Here is a 20463-nt window from a genome sequence, read left to right as displayed (position 1 = left end):
ACACGTGGCACTTTCTCGTTCATCGAGTATCAAAGAGAACAAGCCATTGATTTGCTTTTTTTTTAAAGTATTAATAATCCCAGCTGTGTATTTAGCGTATTCTTGCACACACCAGAAGCATTACAAAGGATTCAACATGCAGTGTGCTGTTTCTTTGAATTTCTGAATTTGCTTCTTCCGTCCTTCTTTGGGGCTTTTTCCTCCTCATTTGTCAGACCTGAATTAAAACGGAACAAATTATCCAAAGGCCAAAGATCAGATTTTGTCTCCAGCTCTACCAGGCCGTCGCTTAATAATACGCATAACTTCTTTTAACGTCTTTTTTTTATTTTTATTATTAAACTCCAATATAGCTGTTAAAAGGTCATTTTAATCTTCATCGCCCCCCCCCCCCCCCCCACCCCCCAATATTGTCTGTCTATTTCATATTAAACAGCCAAAATTAGACCACCTTATCTGTAATACTTTGCCCCAGGCTGAATAGGAATATGTCGTTTTATTAAAGACAAAGTCGCATATGTTTTATCATCGTCGTCAACAGCTCATATCAAACCTGTAAAAGCGTCTTTGGAGTGACAAACTGCCTTTGAGTGGGTGGGGGGGGGGGGGGGGGGGGGGGGGGGCTCGCACGGGACACAAACGCGTGGTCTCACACACCCCCCCCAAGGACAACGACGTTTGCCGACGGAGAGGCCGTCACCGCTAACGAGAGCGAAAACGCTCGTATCACACGCACGTCAAAAAAAACCAAAACAAAACAAATAAAACTCAAATGGAACCAAGATGAAAGATCTTATGCTTGTTCTTCGTCTGCCGAGATATTTCTTCCTCCCAGGCACGTTTTGCGCAGGAGCATTTCACTTGCGTCACTGTTTTTTTTCCCCCCTTTAAAATGTGAATCAAGTATTCCAACTTGTTACGACTTGAGATTTTCCAAGTGGTTATGAGTAGGTTTATCGTAAACTATATTCCACAATTGTCTAGGTGTAGGTCATATAAATACTCTGGCTTTAAGACTTTTTATTTTCTAAGTCAAAATTCCACTTTCTACTCAGCCCCACAACCATGTTGTCGCTGTCATGATTTTAAATTCAGGGGTTAAAGTGCAAGGACTGGTTTGTTTGTCGTTTCGTCGTCGTTTCTCCGCGTCCGTCCTGACCTTTCTTGTCCCCGAAGAAGAGCGTCTGCTGGGCAGGGTTGGACCACTGGAGGGAGGTGTTATCGTTGAAGTCCACCCGGCAGGTCATGTTGGCGGCGGAGCCCTCCAACGCTGTCACGTTCTGAGTGATGGGGAACTGACCTTGGACACCTGTGAGGGGATGGGGGGAGGGGGCACACAGTTGAGGTCATGGCGGTGACGTGCATAAAGTAGATTGCTCGTTAGGACAAGGTCTCGGAACCAATCACACTGGACCGGGTTAATGTGTTGACATTAATGCCATCCATCTATTCATCAGTTTTGTCTATTGTGCCTGTGCTATAGGCAAAGTTTCTTAAAAGTGCAGGGTCCCGGGGGTCCACATTATAATTTGCTATATATGATTTAAGTCCTAGCATTTAAAAAAGTGCGTGCATACATGCCGGTACACGTGGAGAACGGTGCACCAAAACACAAACATACTAAAAGAATGTCGAGAAATTGTCCCCCGCATTTTCCTACTGTTGCAAAATCGTGAGCCACTTTTATACAAGTTAAGAACGATAAATCATTGTTTTTGTTTAAAAAGAGCCTCTGAAAACTCATGCTCAGTCTGTTATCTTTTTAAATGTTGTTTCAAATGATTCTGACAACCCGCTAAAAGCATATTGCTAGCCATGTTCCCCGCTAGCCAGAGGCTGAGCTGCACTGCATTTGTTTGCAGAGCAAACTAGCACACAATTGAGCAACACTTCCTGTTGCTTAACTAATCTGTTCAATGCGGTATTTGGGCACGCCTCTGTACTGTAACGGAAAAAAATCTGATTACAAATACAACCAAAGTCATGGATTACTAGCTGTCCGTGACCTACCTAAAATGGGTCCACGACCCACTTTTGGGCCCCAACCCGCCAGTTGGGAATCCAATTAGAAGCGCTGATATGGTTGTGATCTCGTGCATTAATTATTGGAATAAAGTCATTTTTTTCCCCCTCAAGAACAAAAGTGTATTTTGGGAGGAACATTTTTTTGTTCGAGAATAAAGGCATCTCTTCCAGAAAACGAGGCGCAGCATTCATAATAAAGTTGCATTTTGTTTTTTTTACTTAAAATGACTTGCTTCCCCTTGTTAAACTTTGACTTTAATATCATAATATCTTGGAAAAATACAATCTTATTTTTGTAAGCTTATGACATTTTCTCTCGACACGTCTTTGTTTTAAAGAAAATTACTTTTTTTCTTGAAATAAAATACAACTATCATAGAAAGCCTTAAAAAAATAAAAATAAAATAAATATTGTAACATTTTGAGTTTTTTCTTGAGAAAATATGCACTTTTTTTTATTAACAGTTAGGGGTACACATGGTCGGAAAGTTTAATTGCCGTTAGGATTATGAGGGGGTCCTGAGAAAAATGTCTCCCCGAAGGACCCACTGGACACGAAAATGTTTGAAAACCCCCGCAGTGCGGTGTCAAGTAAGGGTTTCGAATGACGCTTTCAAGTCAGTTTTAAGGTTTCAAATTAGGGTTTCAAGTACGGGATTAAAATGAGGCTTTGTGGTCAGTGCAAGGTGTTTTGAGAATGTTGTTGTTGTTGTTGGGGACAGTTGGGAATCAAGTCAAGTACTCAAATTAGGGTTTTAAGACAGGACTAAGGTTTCAAATTAGGGTTTTAACCTAGGTCAAGGGTTCAAACATGGTTTAGGATTTCAAATTGTTTCAGGACATCATTAATGTAACCTATACAACTCAACTGAGCTAATGTGTTGGTACAAGTGTGCACAGCCTCTTATGGTAACTTGGTCAATGGAGCACATTAATTGTAATTTGTCATTGGCAATGGGACAGGGGTGTGTAGACTTTTTATATCCACCACCTGTTGACAAATACATTTTAAACGTCTCCCATCCAACCTATTGTCCTCCCGTAAAACCTTTTCAACCGAAATTTCACACATTCAAACACATAAAAATCATCATTTGAGCCATTTGTGCTTTTTTTTTTTTTCCCCCCTTTGGTCAAATGACGCGTTAGGTTTGTTTACTAGTGGTGCCATGGGAATTCTTGCCACCTGGAAGTACGTGTGACGTCGTGGCGAAAAGGTTTATACGGATCAACTTAGTCGACTATATTAATCGTCTCCCTCTACATACGTCGCCCTCAAACTCCCCGTCGCGGCCGCCGAAGGTGACATTGACACGGCCCCCTCTCGGGTACACTCGACCGCGTCGGGAGAGGGAGCAGCTGTCCGCCTCATTAGTCGGGAGCGCTCCGGAGGCCCCCGCCGCCGCCGCCACCGCCCCCCCCCTCCAGGACGCCCCAAAGATCGGCGGACCTTCCTTGACCTCGATTGTCCTGACGGACGCCGCTCGTCAGCTCGGGGACACGCTGAGGCCGACTATAAATAGCAATGAGACCCGCACTTGCAGCGGGGGCAGGGGGCGGGGGGCGGGGGATGTTTTACAGGTATTTTTGCTCATTAAAACGTCCAGCAATGTCCTGGTTTTAATGCTTTCATTTCAATATTTCAAGTTTCTGACAGAAAGGGAGGGGTCCGGTTTAATAGGCAATTCGTCACATTATACCTGCCAGCGCAATCGAACGAGGGCCACGATCTCCAAGAATCCGACTTTACACACAGTAAAAGATATTCATGATTAATTTCTGTTGTTTGCAGTGGTGCAGAACTGCGCCACATCTTCAGGTTTTGTTTACCATGTTTAGCGACATGAGAGGTACACAAATAAAAATAAAAATACAAAGCAGCAGTCAAATCAGATGCAGACCAGTTCTAGAACAACAACAACAAAAATAATAGCAATACTACGAAAAGGCAAATTATAAAAACAAAACACTAATAATAATAATAAGCTCAACGGAAGACCAATAATAATACTAAAATAACTAATAAAAAAACAAAAAAATACAAATCATACTACCACTACTACAAGTGATGGTAACAATAATAATATTTATTAGAATAAAACTTTTAACTTGTTGAAAATAACATTATTATAAAATGACAATTATTTTAAAAACACTCCAAATAATAAAAAGGTAGACCATTAAAAACACGAAATAAAAATACTAATTTTAATGATAAAATAATCTACAACAACCTACTACTATTAATAACAATAAAATCACAAAATGCATATGAATTGAAATGATCAAAAAATAACAACCTAAAAAAGAACATTACCAGCACTACTACTGCTGCTGCTACTACTAATTTAACACAAATCAAATTCAAGTCACGCAAGAAAGTGTAAATTACAAATCACAATATGTATTTTTGAGTTATTTATTCATATGTACAACATCTAACATTATATCACAGTTCATACTCAGGAGTCTTGCAATGAACCTGCGTATCCAGCTGTTCTCGTTCACACGACTACTGACTACACCGAGTCAATTGTGAGTAAACTGAAACGAAATAAAAAACAAGCAGCCTTGGCTCAATAAGGGTCGGCGAACACCGACGCAGACGTCGCAGCGCTTTCCCTCCAAATACACAATCAAATAATCATTTGACTCCTTGCCAGAAAAGTTGTTGTTCACAAAAGGCAGCCAGCGCAATGCCAATGGAGGTCTGCACTAAAAAGAAAATCAGAAAGCTGAAGACTAAAAGCGCACCGAGTCAAGGCTTTACGTCTGCGCGTGAAAGCAAACCGTCGCGAGAAAAGACGCGAAGGTCGCCCGCTCGCACCCGCCCTCCGAAGATGACACGAGGAATAACTTTTGTGCGCTCGCCAGAGACGATCCATTGCCCCCAAAGCGTAATTTATATCAGCGCTGAAGGCTAAATTGTGTCAAGAACTTGCGTCGGAGCGTCTTTCGGGCATTATGTGGAATGAAAGGATGTCGCGTGTTGACAGCTCGCAATGTTCGCAGGTGACGGGAAGCACATCAAACCCACAAACAGCCATGAAATAAGCCTGGAAAACATGAATACTGTTACAAGTTTGATTGCAATATGTTTCTTTAATAAGGAAAATAGCACTCTATCATATTTTATATCATAAAAACATATCGTAATAACATACTCAAATAGAATGTCAATACATCAAATTTGTGTATCATGATTTTGTGCTTTAATTCAGGGCTGTCCAACTTATTTTTAGTTGGCGAGCCACGTTCACCCCAATGTGACCTCAAGAATATTTGTGGCTCCAAAATCCATAAATAACAACTATTCAAATGTTTTGTTTTTGGTGCAAATAATTAAAAGTACATTTGGAAAATATTCAAATGTTTTTGATGAGCTGCAATTTTTGTTGCAAATCATACGAGAAATCTGGAATTTCTAACAACGATTACAACAGTATAAGAATCAGTGAGCGTGCGCCATTCAGTTATCCATCCGTTCTAAATGTATACGTGAAAAAATCAAAGTTGTGGCAGTACATGAGAAAAAAACGCTAGCTCGTTTGAACTGAAGCTTTTGACTTGGTGGACAAACTAAGTAACAACAGTTACCTTTAATAAAAAAAATAGCAGTAAATGTGTTTTACATCTCCACGGGCCAAATTGTACCCACTGGCAGCCCGGTTCTGGCCCATGGACCCTACGTTTGACACCCCTGCTTTAATTCATTGTGCTGGTCCTTCTGCTGTACGCACTTTGACCGCCTGGGGGCAGTATAACACAGCCATACGGATAATACATAGAGATGGAGGAAACGGTCACAACTCCTCAGTAAGCTGCAATAATATTCGTCGTTTTCGCAGAGTATGAAAAATATATGCTTGTAGGTATTGTTCCATTGTTTGCGTTCCGTTATCCGTCGCTTAAACAATTACAACACGGCAACGGCGATGCTATTCGTTCGCCCATCGAAGGGCAACTCGTTTTTGGTTTCTTTTTGTCATATCTGCTAATCCGCCGAGATGGCGACAGCAAATCAACGATTCCATTCGATGGTTAAAACAAACCATTAACTCGAAATGAACCTGTTTTTTTTTTTGTTTTTTTTTTTAAATCAAAATGTTTCTTAATTAAAACGGGGTAAGCCTTTGCTTTTGTTTGTGTTCATTTAATCAAAACATCCGCTTGTGGGCCTCCCTCTTTAAAAACTGTAATCGGTCCCTCTGTGGTGCTTTCGTTTTAACGATATATCCTTACCCCCCCCCCCCCCCCCCCCCCCCCCGTACGAACGCTGAAAGCTGCGAATCGGAAGTCGAAAACGGCGACGTCAGCCCGAGCCGGGAGATTAGCAGCTGTCACGTGATCATCGGCCGCGACATCAGCACGTGTCGGATTAGTGTAGTGGAGTGCGCCGCTCGAACGTCTCCCCCGCCGCCGCGTTAACTTTCCGACACAATCAAGTGGGGGCGCCTCATGAATTAAATATCTAGCCGCACAGCTGAGGGGAAAGGGAGGGCTCGGTTGCGGCGTACTGTAAACACAAATATTTGACGAGAGGAAACCGTGGCAACAGATGCACTCGGGCTGTGCTGCAGGTGCACGGTGATGATTAGCAGCAGCACTCGCGTTCTTGCTCTGACACAAAATAGCAATAATAATATTAATAATAACAATCCTCTTTTTGCTTCGACACTGAACAACAATCTTTGAAAGTTGGAGGATTGTTTGACAATTATGGCTGCTCGAGCACTGAAGAGAAACAGCTCACAGCTACACGCGGGTGACTTGTGTATACGGTAATGCTTCTAAAAACAAATAGGGCTTCTCGCTCAATCGGAAGAAAACATCATTGCTACTTGACAATGATGACTGCTTGAAACATGCGTGGAGAAGACTTTGATGTGGGATACATAGAGGCGACCTGTGCGTCGTACTTCTGGAAATAGTTTTCCTGCTGTATTCGGCGCAACAATGGGCAAGCGAGTAAGTGAGTTGACGCTTGTGACTGCTCGAGCGCCAAAAAGAAACAGAAGACCTTTGAGAAGCTATTTGGAGGCAACCTATGCATTGTACGGTTCAAAATCAATCGGTTTCTTGATCAGACTCTTAGATCAGCTCAAGACTGCGACCAGAAGAGAGCAGAAAAAAATAATAATTATGACTGCCCGAGCGGCGTAAAGAGTCTGAATTTGATATCAACTACACGGGGCGACTTGGGTACTTCCGAAAATACGGTTCTTATTCAGTTTGGAGAAAAACTGACCCTCGACCCGCAAGCTGACAATTTCACCTGCTCGAGCACTGAAAAGAAGGCAAATAGCGAGCAAAAAAAAAAAAAAAAGTCGCACGTCAACCACTTTTTAAAACGATGAGCTCAGACTCGGATCGCGAGTCCCGCGTGCCGCCGGACGGGATTCGTGAGCGTTATCATCTTTCGAGGCCCGAGAAGATGATACTCGTGCGCGATCGATTTGGCGAGTGCGGACGGCTATCGTGGGGAATATCAATAGGAGGATGATTGATGCGGTCGTGACTACACCGGCGGAGTGGATCAACAACAAGGAATGGAAATAAGAAATGTATTGCTATTGAGATGATGTGGAGGAGTATTGCCGGGAGACCACCACGACGAAAGGGGTGGGGGGTCTTCTGAGATGCGATAGATGCGGGACCACCACCGCACCCGACCCCCGCCGACGCCCAAAGCCTTCGTCGGTTTCACCTGAATAATGCAAGGCGGCATGTTGATGAATGCTTAGCGAGCGTTCAAGCAGAAGCGACTGGAAACTGCAGGCGGGGAACAGCACGGACAGAACATACAGTGGATAGAAAAAGTCTACACACCCCTGTTCAAACACCACCAGCATTTTGTGCTTTAAAGTAATGACACCGAGATAAATCATTTCAAAACTTTTTCTACCATTAGTGCGTCCTATGACCTGTACAACGCCATGGAATTTTTTTCAAAGGGAAGTAAAAATACAACTGAGATGTGGTTGTTAACTGGCAATGTTCACAATCAAACAATCACATTCAAACTCATTTGAAAGTGAGTCAGTGGATGATGTGCGTAGTAAATGCCGCCATTTAAAGTCCTGTGATTAAGCCCAGAAAAAAATTCATTTGTTGTAGTAGGCCTTTATTGACATTTATTTTTGCTTTCTAGTGAAAACCGGAAGGTTTTGTGCTAACACTGACTGCTTTTTGAAACTTTTCATATATACAGTGGGTACAGAAAGTATTCAGACCACCTTAAAAATGTTTTCACCTTTTTTTTTATATTGCAGCCATTTGCTACAATCATTTAAGTTCATTTTCCCCACATTAATGTAGACACAACACCCCATATTGACAGAAAAAAAAAAATGAATTGTTGAAATTTTTGAAGATTTAGTAAAAAAGAAAAACCGTAAGTATTCAGACCCTTTGCTCAGTGTTTAGTCGAAGCACCGTTTTGCGCTAATGCAGCCATGAGTCTTTTTGGTTTTTAACACCTGGATTTGGGGATCGTCTGGCATTCCTCCTTGCAGATCCTCTCCAGTTCTGTCAGGTTGGATGGCGAACGTTGGTGGGCAGCCATTCTCAGGCCTTTCCAGAGATGCTCAATTGGGTTTAAGTCAGGGCTCTGTCTGGGCCATTCAAAAACAGTCACTGAGTTGTTCTGAAGCCACTTCTTCGGTATTTTAGCTGTGCGCTGAGGGTCGTTGTCTTTTTTGAAGGTGAACCTTTGGCCCAGTCTGAGGTTCTGAGCACTCTGGAGAAGGTTTTCATCCAGGATATCCCTGCACTTGGCCGCATTCAACGTTTCTTAGATTGCAACCAGTCTCTCTGTTCCTGCAGCTGCAAAACACCCCCACAGCATGATGCTGCCACTACCGCGCTTCACTGTTGGGACTGTATTGGACAGGTGATGAGCAGTGCCTGGTTTTCTCCACACACGCCACTTGGAATTCAAGCCAACAATTTCTATCTTGGTCTCATCAGTAGAATATTTTTTACTTTCCCTCTCGAAGAGATCTATCACATAATTTATCTCGGTGTCATTTTTTTTTAAGATGACAAAATCATGGCATTTGAACAGGGGTGTGTTGACTTTTTATATGCACTGTATTGTATATCTATATACTAAGTGGTCTTAGAAATATCAACAAAAAGCAAACCTTATGCTGATACTGAAACCATGTAACAAAATGGAACATATAGAATTGTTTTTTTTCCCAAAATGTTGACAAAAACCACCATATTTTTTGTCTTTTCTCTGTTTTCCCTGGTTTAATATACACCCGTGGGAACGTGGGAATTAATCACTGCTAATGCTGTGTCGTGACAAAATTGTAATTAATTGGCCCAGTCTAAATGGTGTGGCCCATTTGCCAGCATGTTGGGGGAGGAGCGGTAAGTTCAACACGTTCGCTGTATAAATTTTCCATTTAATTAAAAACTGCAGCGGGCCCCTGGTGGCGTGCGGCGAGAACAAAGAATAACAGAATTTGCCGTCTCACGGGTGACTCACAACGCTGCTTGCTCTTCTCACAACAATTGTGCAAAATATTTTGCTCCCGACATCTTGTTGGAATCACGGCATATAGGCAAGCGCGATAGAAGTTGACTAAGAGCGCCTTACCCTCAATACTATTTTATCTTTATCTATAAATCTTTCCGAGCTCTTCAAGTAAATATAACAATAACGTGTTTTACCATCGACACTTCGATTAACTTTGCCGAGTTACCTCAAGTTCATCTCCCGCGAGAGCAGACGCTGATGAAACTGCTCTGATAAATCCAGTTAAACGGGAATATTTTTCGCTCCCGTCCGGTGCACTTTGCTTCACCTCGTCAGGTATGTTCTGTAAAAAAGGCGCACCCCAAGGCTCGCTGCCAAACCCACTTTGATTCTACAACCTATGGTATGTCGTGCTATAGTATGTTGTGTTCCCTAATACAGGTTAAAAAAAATATATCTGCAATCAATTTTCAGACTGTCAATCAACAGGTGATTGTGCTAGATCACAGGTGTCAAACTCAAGTCCTGGGGGCTAGATTGGGCCGGGCCAATTTAAGACAATAGCACTTTTGAGTCTGGTCTTGGGGGACGGTTCCATCATAAACCGAGGACCCTCATATATAATTTTCTATCTAACCGTACAAACCAACAAATATAAGCACCGAAAGATTTCCATGAGCCATGCCACAAGTCGCCAAAATCCACAAGTAATTCACGTCTGCCCAAAAAGGGTTGTAATTGCCTGTAGATGCCACAAGATGGTGGCAATGCACTTTTTACTATTAGACAAGGCTCCAGCCTGACTAAATGAAGTTCCCCCACTCTGTTCAACATAGTTGCTTGGCTCCGAGATGCCACCAGATGGCGCCGAATCAACATTTTTATTTTAGACATGATCTGAGCACAAAGACTTTTTTTGTTACCCCGCAAAAATCTGTGGATAAGCAAATTTGCGGCAGTGTACTGCACATTCAAACGGCAATTTTTAGTCTTTTTTTCCCTTAAATAACCAAAGAATAAGTTTACCATGGGATGAAACATCATAACACGCAGAAGATAATAAAACCGTGTAACCTCACATCAAAGTGACCTCGCCCTGCCCTATCCTTTTTAATCAGCGCTCTTCATCAAAGCCACGTCAAGACTTTGCCAACAGCTATTTCTGCGACCTTTTGGCCCACGAGGAGTTATAGGAGTGCGGCGTTAGCACCGCGGGCACGCCTCTTGGCCTTTTCATGAGCTTCGGCTCAAGATGAAAGATGACTGGATCTCGCTGTCAGGGCACCTATTGGCCACCAAAAACGTGCCCCCGAGACCAGCGTAGGCTGCACAATCCATCTTGGTTTACTAAATCCGTAGCGAAACAAGATGATAAAAATCACAATACCATGATTAAGCAATACTGGATATTTTACAAGAAAACCATCTTTGATTTATATGACGATATGTCACAATCATATCAGATAGTTGAATTGGCCCAAAAGCTAAGACAGGGAGGAGTTATTGCAAATTATTGTGTGGGCCCCCAAATTACAGCTCATGGACCGCCCGGGTACCGAGTTTGAGAACCATTGATCTCCGATTCTTTCTTACTTTTACAATGAAAATGAAGTCTGATTTTGTGTTCAATAAATCCATGTATCTCTACCCGTGTTCATATTTTTTTTCTTTTTTTCCTATTAATAGAAAAGAACTCACAGAATTCGATGCCAAGGATATCGATATTTGATGATGTGGCTACTGTATTGGAAGACGATGATATGATACATTGCGATGTTGGGATTTTCTGTACAGTATCGCCATTTTTTCTTTTCACAAAGAAAACAATCTTGCTACATTGTTACGTACAGTTTCCCAAAGGGCTGTTGTGACTGTGAAACCAAAAGTGTTTCATCGACTCATCACATTATTACATATACACAACAAATTGCTCGATAGCTCGTGTTAACACCAAAAGTCAAGGATAAGAGTTTGTTCAAATATTTTTCAAGTTACTGTAAAGAGGGATTTGGTAACAAAAAAAAAACCCTGCTTTCAGTACCTCAATGTTATTTATTACTTATGATGATTTGAAAGTTTGGTACAAAGTTTTGCAAGAATCATGGAAGTTCACGCACGTGATTTTGCTTTCGCGGGCCACATAACATAAGGTGGCGGGCCAGATGTGGCCCCCGGGCCGCGAGTTTGCCACCCGTGTCGTCTCGAGGGCTCTGAAGTGGGTTACATAGGCAACAGACAAGTGAGCTCTAATCTAATATAACCACACCGACAACAGCAATTACGTCGAGGGAATACAAATCATATTAATGCATTCAATCCAGGTTCTTTTCTAATAAGCGGCCTGATGAAAGTCACGGGAGTTCTGCTCACTTAACCTTCACTCCCGTACATTTCGCAACCTTTTATTCATTTCCATCGCCGCCCGGCTGCAAATAAAGATATTCTTACACTTCTAATGAAATCTATTACTCCTCGACCGGCCTTGGTGCTAAGGCACCAGCAGCAGCGAGAGTTTCACCAGCAAACACCAACGCTCAAGGCAATTTCGCACCGCTAACAGCTTCCCGTGTTTAAACACCACCGGCTGGCCGGTTATCATTCACGGCGCAGCGCGGGAAAATGGGAATTGAGCTAATATGTATTCTAATGCAATTTGCAATTAAATGTGACAAAGGCGAGGGGATGGATGGGGGTGGTCACACACGGTTTGGAGCCGTTCGGATTTCCACAAGGTATGAGGCCATTTTCAGTCAGAGATGTATTTTTGAACTGCGTTAAATGGAAAGATGTCCGAACTGTCACAGCACTGTCAGGTATACCGCAAAAGGTTAAGATATTTTTTCGACTTTCTTTGAGGAAAAATTGTATTTAGGATCAAATCGAAAGGATGTCATGAATAGTTGCAGGCCTGCAGAAAAGATGGCAAAACCGCCTTGACTTAGCCACGCCCGCAACGATCACGTTATACAGTATATGTCTTCATTTTCCACGACTTCTGTTTTTGAATCAACTTGGCTGTTGAAATGGAAATTACGGCCGACGTCGAGTCGCACTTCCAAGCAATTTTACTGATGTAACATCTGATGTAGCATCATCTTGTCGGCTGACACTTTCACACTTTCAAACTGGGGCGGCAGAGAAGAAGGCTAAAATCTGCATTCAAGCCATTTATCCCGTTTTTTTCCAATCGCTCTATCTTGGTGGAAAAATGACTTTAGTGTGCTTTTTTTTTTTAAAACATTTTTTATATATATATATATATATATATATATATATATATATATTGTCAGGTTTAAAAGCAACAAAAAATGTCCCATTTAAATACAATCCCACATTTATCCCAACATAAACTAATGCAAACCTTAACGTTAACATTTCCATTTGGACTACCTGTACTGGTTTTTAATGTTTAATTTTAATATTTGTCTATCGGATGGCTCTACTCCCCCCCCCCCCCCCCCCCACAATCCAAAGCATTCAAGCAAAATATCACACCTTGTTCTGTTTTTCTACAAGAGTGCCTTGCGACTGAAATGAGAGGCATGTGTGGTTATTGATGTTGGATCAATACGTGTATGCAAAATGAACGTGTCTTTCATGTCCAACTATCTTTAATGCCTAGCGTTTTCAAGGTTCCACTGTATATTGTGCATATATACTGTATGTCCTTCGAGTATGCATGTCTATGCATATTAAGTGTAGGAAAAGGAAAATTCCCAAGTGCAGCTATACATGCAGGAAAACACAGCAAATGCAGTCACAGCTGGGAGAATAGTTTGATATTCTGCAAACATTTATATTACTCCAAAAAAAAAAAAAACCTGATGAATAAAATAATTTAAAATAAAAATTCTGCCTGAAATATGTGTATCAAATATCATTTTTAACCCTGTAAATGCCAGTTTGCTTACATGACTCAAAAACAATAATAATAATTTCAATCAAACATTAATTGACATACATTTTTGCAGTGCCAAATCACGCGAGGTCCTACCACCACCACCCCTAAAGATAAAAAAAAATTAAAAATCCCACTGAAAATGAATCACTCATTTATCTTAACACAAGCAAATCATTATTTTATGGTAAGATTTAAATTGGGACCACTGCATTTGTCCACCAGAGGGCACTATCTCTTCCCATTCAAAGCATGCAGCGAACTTTAACCCTATTTTCTGCAAGCGGGCCTTGCTGCTGATGTTGAATAATCAGCGTGTGAAACGAATATGTGAGTTCCACTCTATACTGTATATACAGTACTGGTCTTTATGTCCTTTTGCGTATGTATATGCATCTTAAATGCATGAAAGTGTAACAGCGTGTTGAATGTGAGTAGATTCATCAAGAGGATCGTGTGTGAATATGACACATTCATTAAATGGAAAGTGTTGATAATGTGAAAGCTCTGGTAAGCAGATAAGACTCGCTTGCTTTTGCGGTTTTTTTTCTCCCCCCCCTTTCAATCATGTGCTTCTTGAACGCAACACAACATCTCCACACGCCGTGTCACCTTCACCGACCTTCAATGCCAGCCCAAAGAGGAATAACACATATTACACCTAAATTGTTCCAATAACGAGGGAAAGGTCATATTTGTCACTGCCAGTCATCGCTCACGCTGACAGAAATGTTGTTAACGCCAACAGTCTGGCAATAAACCCTCGCCGCTAAGCTATTTCTCTCCTTGATTGGAAAGATTTAAGAAGTCTTTAAGGACGCTAGCTAATTAGCACTAAATCTCGCTCTGATCCATTAGCGGCAGCTAATCGTTAAATTACCTGTCCAGAGTGAGGCATGCCTTCAAACTTGAGATCTAAAGCGGGTCCGGAACTGGTCGTCACTTTTCAGAATCTTAACTGCAAACACTTTGTTGGATTTACCAATCTGCTTAAACCTGCGGAACCTTTTGTGGATTTACGATAGTCTCGTTTTAACCTGCGCAACTTTTGGTGGTTTACGGTAGTCTTATTTTAACCTGTTTATTTATTTATTTATTTTTTACAGATTTGGTGTACTGTTCAATTAATGTCAGGATTTTTTGTCATCTTTTGGAGGATTTACAGCGGTTCCGCGCTAACCTGCGCAACTTTATTTTCTGGGAGAACTTTTGAGCATCCATTCTTTATCTGTGAAGGCTTTCATCAGATCATGCTACGTGCGTTGCAGTTTAGTGCGATGTTTAATGAGTTAATTAAAACGTTAAAGAGACAATTAAACGGAAAGAGAAAAACGGGAAAACAATGCAATGAGCCGCACCCTCCATCAAAAAGGTCATTTTTGTTTTTGAGGCTGAATTGAGTAAGTGCGCTCGACTCTGGCGGCGCCGAGCAAAGTCCTCCCCTGTGATTTGGCGCAGTGGGGAGACGAAGGGATGGACTGGCACTAAAAATCCCCACGAGGAGGAGGGTTAGCTCTTAGCGTTGTCTCTTTTGTGTGTCTGTGGAGCAGCAAAGTGGGGGGACAAAAAGACGATATATCCACATCGGAAAGTGGGTCAGAAAAACGGTATGGTCTCCTGGTAAACTATTACTCTATCAGCTGTGAAGCGGGATGACCTCGGCTGAAAGACAAAGCAATACATTTTTGGGCTGTGTCTGTATTTAAGCAGGTATTTTGAAACACAACAATAAAGCAGATGAAGTGGACTTTCTCGTACACGTCAAACATTTTCAACCATTAATAAAACAATGGAATTTCTGGAAAACATACACTCATGACACTTTTAGAAAAGAAAGTTATGATGTCAAGGCTCTTGTGGGGAATATCAAATGATTCTGATTTGAAAGTCTCAGAGGTGGAGCTTATGGACAACAACCAAATGTTTTTAACATTGCATTAATTAACATGTGAGGACATAAAAAATGGCAGATCTGGAAAGCCCTCTCATATGAGGTATGACTCAATATGGTTAATTACAAACTTTTTATTCGTGAAACGGACAACAACTGAAACAGGAACCTATGCGAAAGGGTTTTCTTTTTTTCATGTCATGTTATATGTTTGTATAGTTTACATTTGTTTTTTCACCTTCACTTTCTCCTGCCACGTGTTGATTTTTTGACAAATACAAGCCCAAAAATGTGTTTTCTGGTCACCATACAAGTGCCTGTTGACAAAATAATTACAGCTCTGCAAAGCCTTTACCATGGCCTCTCATATGAGCTCCGTCTCGATACGGTTTGTTTGCTGTTGAAAATGAAGACTAAAACAGGCAGTTGTGCGCATACGGCTAACTTATTTTTCCGCTTTCTGTTTCCATATGTGCAACCCATGACCTTGAACCAAAGAAAACGAGCCTGACTCCTTGCTGTGCGTCATTACGAGCATCATGCGTGCTCGTACTGTGATGCAAGCATCAGCAAGCCTCTCTTGCACTTGCAGAAGAATACCAGAGAAGAAAAAGAAGAGGAAAAAAAAAAACAAAAAAACGCTCCGCCACGGGCGCCATATGTTAATGCCCCCTTGGCTCTAGAGGTGGGCGAGGTGGGGTGGGGTGGGGGGGGCAGGATATAAAGGCCGTGCCACATGCGTTTTATTGGTAGCTGTGTGCAATATAAATCATGTTGCAAGAAAATGGAGGCAATAACTCACCTCTGGGTTTGCTTTTTGTCCCTTCCACTGACAGCGTGAGGGGGGCAAAGCGAGAAAAACAGCAGGTTAGATAGGAAGCAAGGAGGGGAAAGACACGGTGATAATTATCAGCCCGGAGGACATACATTTATATTTAATACAGCACACGGTCAAACGTGTTAGTTGGGTACACTTTTGTCACAAACAAGACTTTACGTTTTTCAGAGAGTACATGGAGCCTCTATTCGTCCACATAATCGTGCAAGTTCGGGCTTCCGATGTGGCCGCAAGCAGGATTTCCTGCACTGTCTTTAATTAAGAAAGCCAAATTCCGCAACAATGACATTGAAGCGCGACGAGCCTGCGATAAAAAAGCCAGCCGCGATAATTGGTCCAATGTTTAATATTTCTCATATGGCAAGTGGCATATCATGCGCTATCTTGAATAAAGCAGCTTGTTTCCATGACAACAACATATCAAGCCTGCCAGCAAAATAGTTTTATCAGGTGAGCGCATTCTTTGAGTGTAACTGCTTTTTCTTATGCAGCCAGCACTGTAATAGAAAAGCTTACAATCGGTAACAATATGAACATATGATATGAAAATAAGACGATTCACATCAAGCATGCAACGCCATCTGATTTCTCCCCTATTAGAATTCCCATGTAGTCTTTGTCTTTATCCAAACAGCATATCATGCACTGTTGTCAACAACTGGACAACAAAGTCTTCAAAAAAAAATGACTATCCACACGTCAAGCATGCCATTCCACACAGATCATCACACAAGCGCACAAGGAGTCTCATGCTAGACATGTAGCAACCCAGGTGAAGCAGCATGTGGTTTGGTTATTTTTCAGTGACACGTTCCAAGTTTTAAAATGATTCCAAGTTTGTCATCGCGCCGTGTTCGTCAGAAATTCTTGTATACTGCATTCCAGGCTAAAAGAACAACTCTTGAGTTTTTTTAATCCATGTTTGTTTGTTTTTTTTATCGCAGTGTGAACTTCCTCTTTTTTTCATTCCTGCACTCACACGTGAAACTATTAAGCAGTGACAGTAACCTGACTTTTTGTTTTGTTTTTGCCCTGCTTCTGTGTCCTTACGTGAAGCCGAGCCGAGACATTCATTACAGATTAGACTGCCGTCGGATTTTCTGGATTCTTTTTTTTTTTTTGGAATGCTACCCAGGAAAAAAAAAAAGAAAAAAAAAAGTACTTAATTTCCGTTTGCACATGATTAAAATGACATAATTTTCCCCTCTTTTCCATGAAAATAATCTAAATATACTATGTTACTTTAACACAATGTATCAATCTGTATATATAAAATACAAATAATGATAATGATACTTACTGTAAGATGACAACGGCATATGAAGTATTACATTTGTAATAAATGGACACAGCGAGTCACAACAACTCCCAGGGATCTGGAGGTCACTTGCCGTGTATGACAGAACATTGCTGATGGCGCCGGAATGTCATCGGCGCTGTTGTCGTCATCAAGGACAACCGTTTTGGCTTCTTATCGGCCCCGCGCTGACAAATATAGCAACACCTTTTTATTTGACGCGATCAATGTTGAAACGACGACTTCCTCTCTGCTGATAAGTGAAAAGTGCGGCCATCGATCACAACGACGGTGGCACGTTTGCAGAGGAGGCTCTTTGAGAGGCGGCCTGGCGTGGAAGTAACGCTCTGTGTTTTGCGTTTGTGTGTATTTGTATTTGTGTTTGTGTCCGTCCTGTTTTCTCGCTACATTTTCACACATACAGCACTCGTTTTATGTTATTGCTCAAACATACGACCCCCAAAAAAAAAATACTCCTTTGTTTTCATTTAAACAACCAAAAGGGGAGCCTTTTGGGAAAACGGGCTACACATCACACAGAAAAGACAAAAAATGAACAAAAGCCTGTACAGATATGCCCAATTATTGAATTACTTCTTTTGACACGTGTATGAGGGTTACCTTATTTTTGTATGATTGGTCAAAGTTTACGAAATGCCCGATGCGCATCTGTAACATGATTTACTAAACTTGCCTCATTCATAAAAGATTGGTAGAAAAAAAATAAAACCTGTTTTATTGTCTTTTATAGATTATTACTACACCTGCAACTTATTTTCACAATTGTACGGCAGGTGAGAAGGCTGAAAAATGTGATTGCTCAGCACGCATCTTTGACACGACAGAGTGTGCAATGAACATTTTATTGTTTTACCGTAGTAATACGACAGTGGTGAGCTTATTTACTCTTATTGTTAAAAAAGTTACGAAGATTGATTTCAATTATTTCCTATAGAAGAAAGAAAATTACATAGGATTCTTGCTTTGGTATGGATCAAAAATAATCTGTGATGATTTAAAGGCTGCTTATGAACGTAGACTGTTTTGATCCTAGCATGCGCAAGTCACCAAATTGCATGGATTTTCTTCTTCTTATTTTTTTTATGTTGTTGAAACAGGCTTCTCTTGTGTCTGAAGTCAAGCCTTAGGTGTTTAAACAGGCAAATCAGGTCTTGAACGCTCCACAAATAAACAACCCGGCACACACATTTACCTTACAGGGCACAACAACGACAAAAAAGCATCGAGCTTTGAAGAACTTCAGTAGTGGGAAGAAAAAAGAACTAGTAGAACCAGGTGGACGGACTACCAATCTCTTTGGCCATTCCTCCACTGAGAAGTGTCCTCAAACGCAGCACGAGCTGCTATCTGGCCTTCGCCTCCGCCAGCGTGGCATGACAAAATCTCGGGACGACCGGTGTGCAACTAACCCTCGGAACGGGAGCGCTACAGCACATTCTGCTCACGCGCTCGCATGCTCGGGACGAAACACGAGGCGACATTAGAAAGCAGCTTGGCCGAGTCGGCAGGTAAACGGCAGGTAACTGAGATTTGGCTTGTGAGAACATATGCATATTTGTCAAGATAAATAAAAATACTTTTTTTTTTTTTGCTCTGATAGCATTATTGTCAAAGTGTTAAGGCCAAAGTTAAAACATAGTTAACAGCAATCTTCTACTGTAAAAAAAAAAAAAATCGTAAATTTATTCCGACCAGCCGTGCCCATTAAAGATCGCTGCGGTCGCACAAAGCCACCGCCGCACAAAAAGCCTTAAAAGCAAACGCCTGTGCCACGTCATCTTCACAAACTCTTTTTTTTTTTTTTTTAAAGGTGAGTGATACAATCAATAGAATATTAAGCTGACAAAACACGTATATCTTGGCGGAAATTAATGCGCACGTACTTACCTGCCTTCCTTCCGCAGCAATGAATTACAGCGATCGCTTTTAACAAAACAAGCCTACTCAAATGTATCTCACATCACTATTTTCACTCGTTAGTTTTTTTTCCAAAATGCAGACTTTCAATATAGGCGACAATTACACCGCAGAAGACGTACTAGTTTAATGAGGATTGAGATAATGTCCTCCTCTTCCGCTGCTGACGTCACATGTTCACGTAATTTTTGGCCAAAATGTGGGCAGGCCAAAATCTGGCTGAAAATCTGATTTATCATCAGAAAACAAGCCTAAAATTACTACAGTCAGTTTTGGGGGTAATTTTCGTTTCTAAGTCCAGAACTAAGCAATAAGTGCCAATGTTTACAGCATTAGCGAGGTACTTAAGTTATTATAAATAATGCATTTTTTAAACATTAAACACAATCTGGAGTCTACACTGAAGCGTACATACAGCACATGCTTTAGTAGAAATCAAAGGTAATTAAATCTTCAATTAAACTACTTTTTAAATAATGAATTTAGTCATCAGTGAACCTGAAATGCATATTTTCGTAAACACCAACTACAATATGGTCTCCAATGAAGCTAACTTGCATGCTTTGACATGCATAACAATTAAGAGTGTTCAACGAAGCTTCTTTTTGTAAACAAAGACATCTCAGAATACTCAATGAACCTGTTTTTTATGCATCAAAGACAATGTAGAATCATCGCGAGGAGAATACTCAAAAAACCTTTATTTTCATAGTCAATTATACGCCTTTCAATTTGTGGGGGAAAATTGCTTATTTTCGTTTCAGTGCAGCAGCGCCACCATTGTTGTCTTTCAAATATTATGCCAATTTAATTTGTATTCAGGAGAAAGTGAACAAGATAACATTTCCAAATGATAATTTTTGTGTGAGTGACAGTGAAAAGGATGCTCACAGACAACGCATTGTGCTCATCCCTGTGACACGCAGCTGCAGAAACACATTCCGTTCCTCACACACAAGCGAACACACACATACACACACCCTTCACTCCTCTGTAATAGAAAATACTTCACTTTTTAATGATTCATCATTATGCAGCGGGCATACAGCACATCATCCGTATCTGTACACTTTGCATTTTTCAGACT

General features: G+C 41.2%; 1 protein-coding gene across 6 annotated transcripts in view; it reads right to left on the bottom strand.

Annotated features, from left to right (window-relative positions):
• The window catches only part of cadm2b (cell adhesion molecule 2b), a 128832-nt gene that overhangs the window by 21041 nt on the left and 87328 nt on the right, over positions 1-20463 (bottom strand). For 4 of the 6 annotated variants that reach the window (XM_061781014.1, XM_061781015.1, XM_061781013.1 and 1 more), the window contains one exon: positions 1160-1309. In XM_061781014.1, the coding sequence (XP_061636998.1) occupies positions 1160-1247 (88 nt within the window). In that variant the 5' untranslated portion in view covers positions 1248-1309. Of the gene's footprint in view, positions 1-1159; positions 1310-16105; positions 16133-20463 lie in introns of all 6 variants that reach the window. The other 2 variants (XR_009789623.1, XM_061781010.1) reach the window with 1 other exon arrangement.

Source organism: Phyllopteryx taeniolatus, chromosome 8 (genome assembly GCF_024500385.1).
Source record: "Phyllopteryx taeniolatus isolate TA_2022b chromosome 8, UOR_Ptae_1.2, whole genome shotgun sequence".
Classification (NCBI taxonomy): domain Eukaryota; kingdom Metazoa; phylum Chordata; class Actinopteri; order Syngnathiformes; family Syngnathidae; genus Phyllopteryx; species Phyllopteryx taeniolatus.
This window is presented reverse-complemented; position numbering and strand designations above follow the sequence as displayed.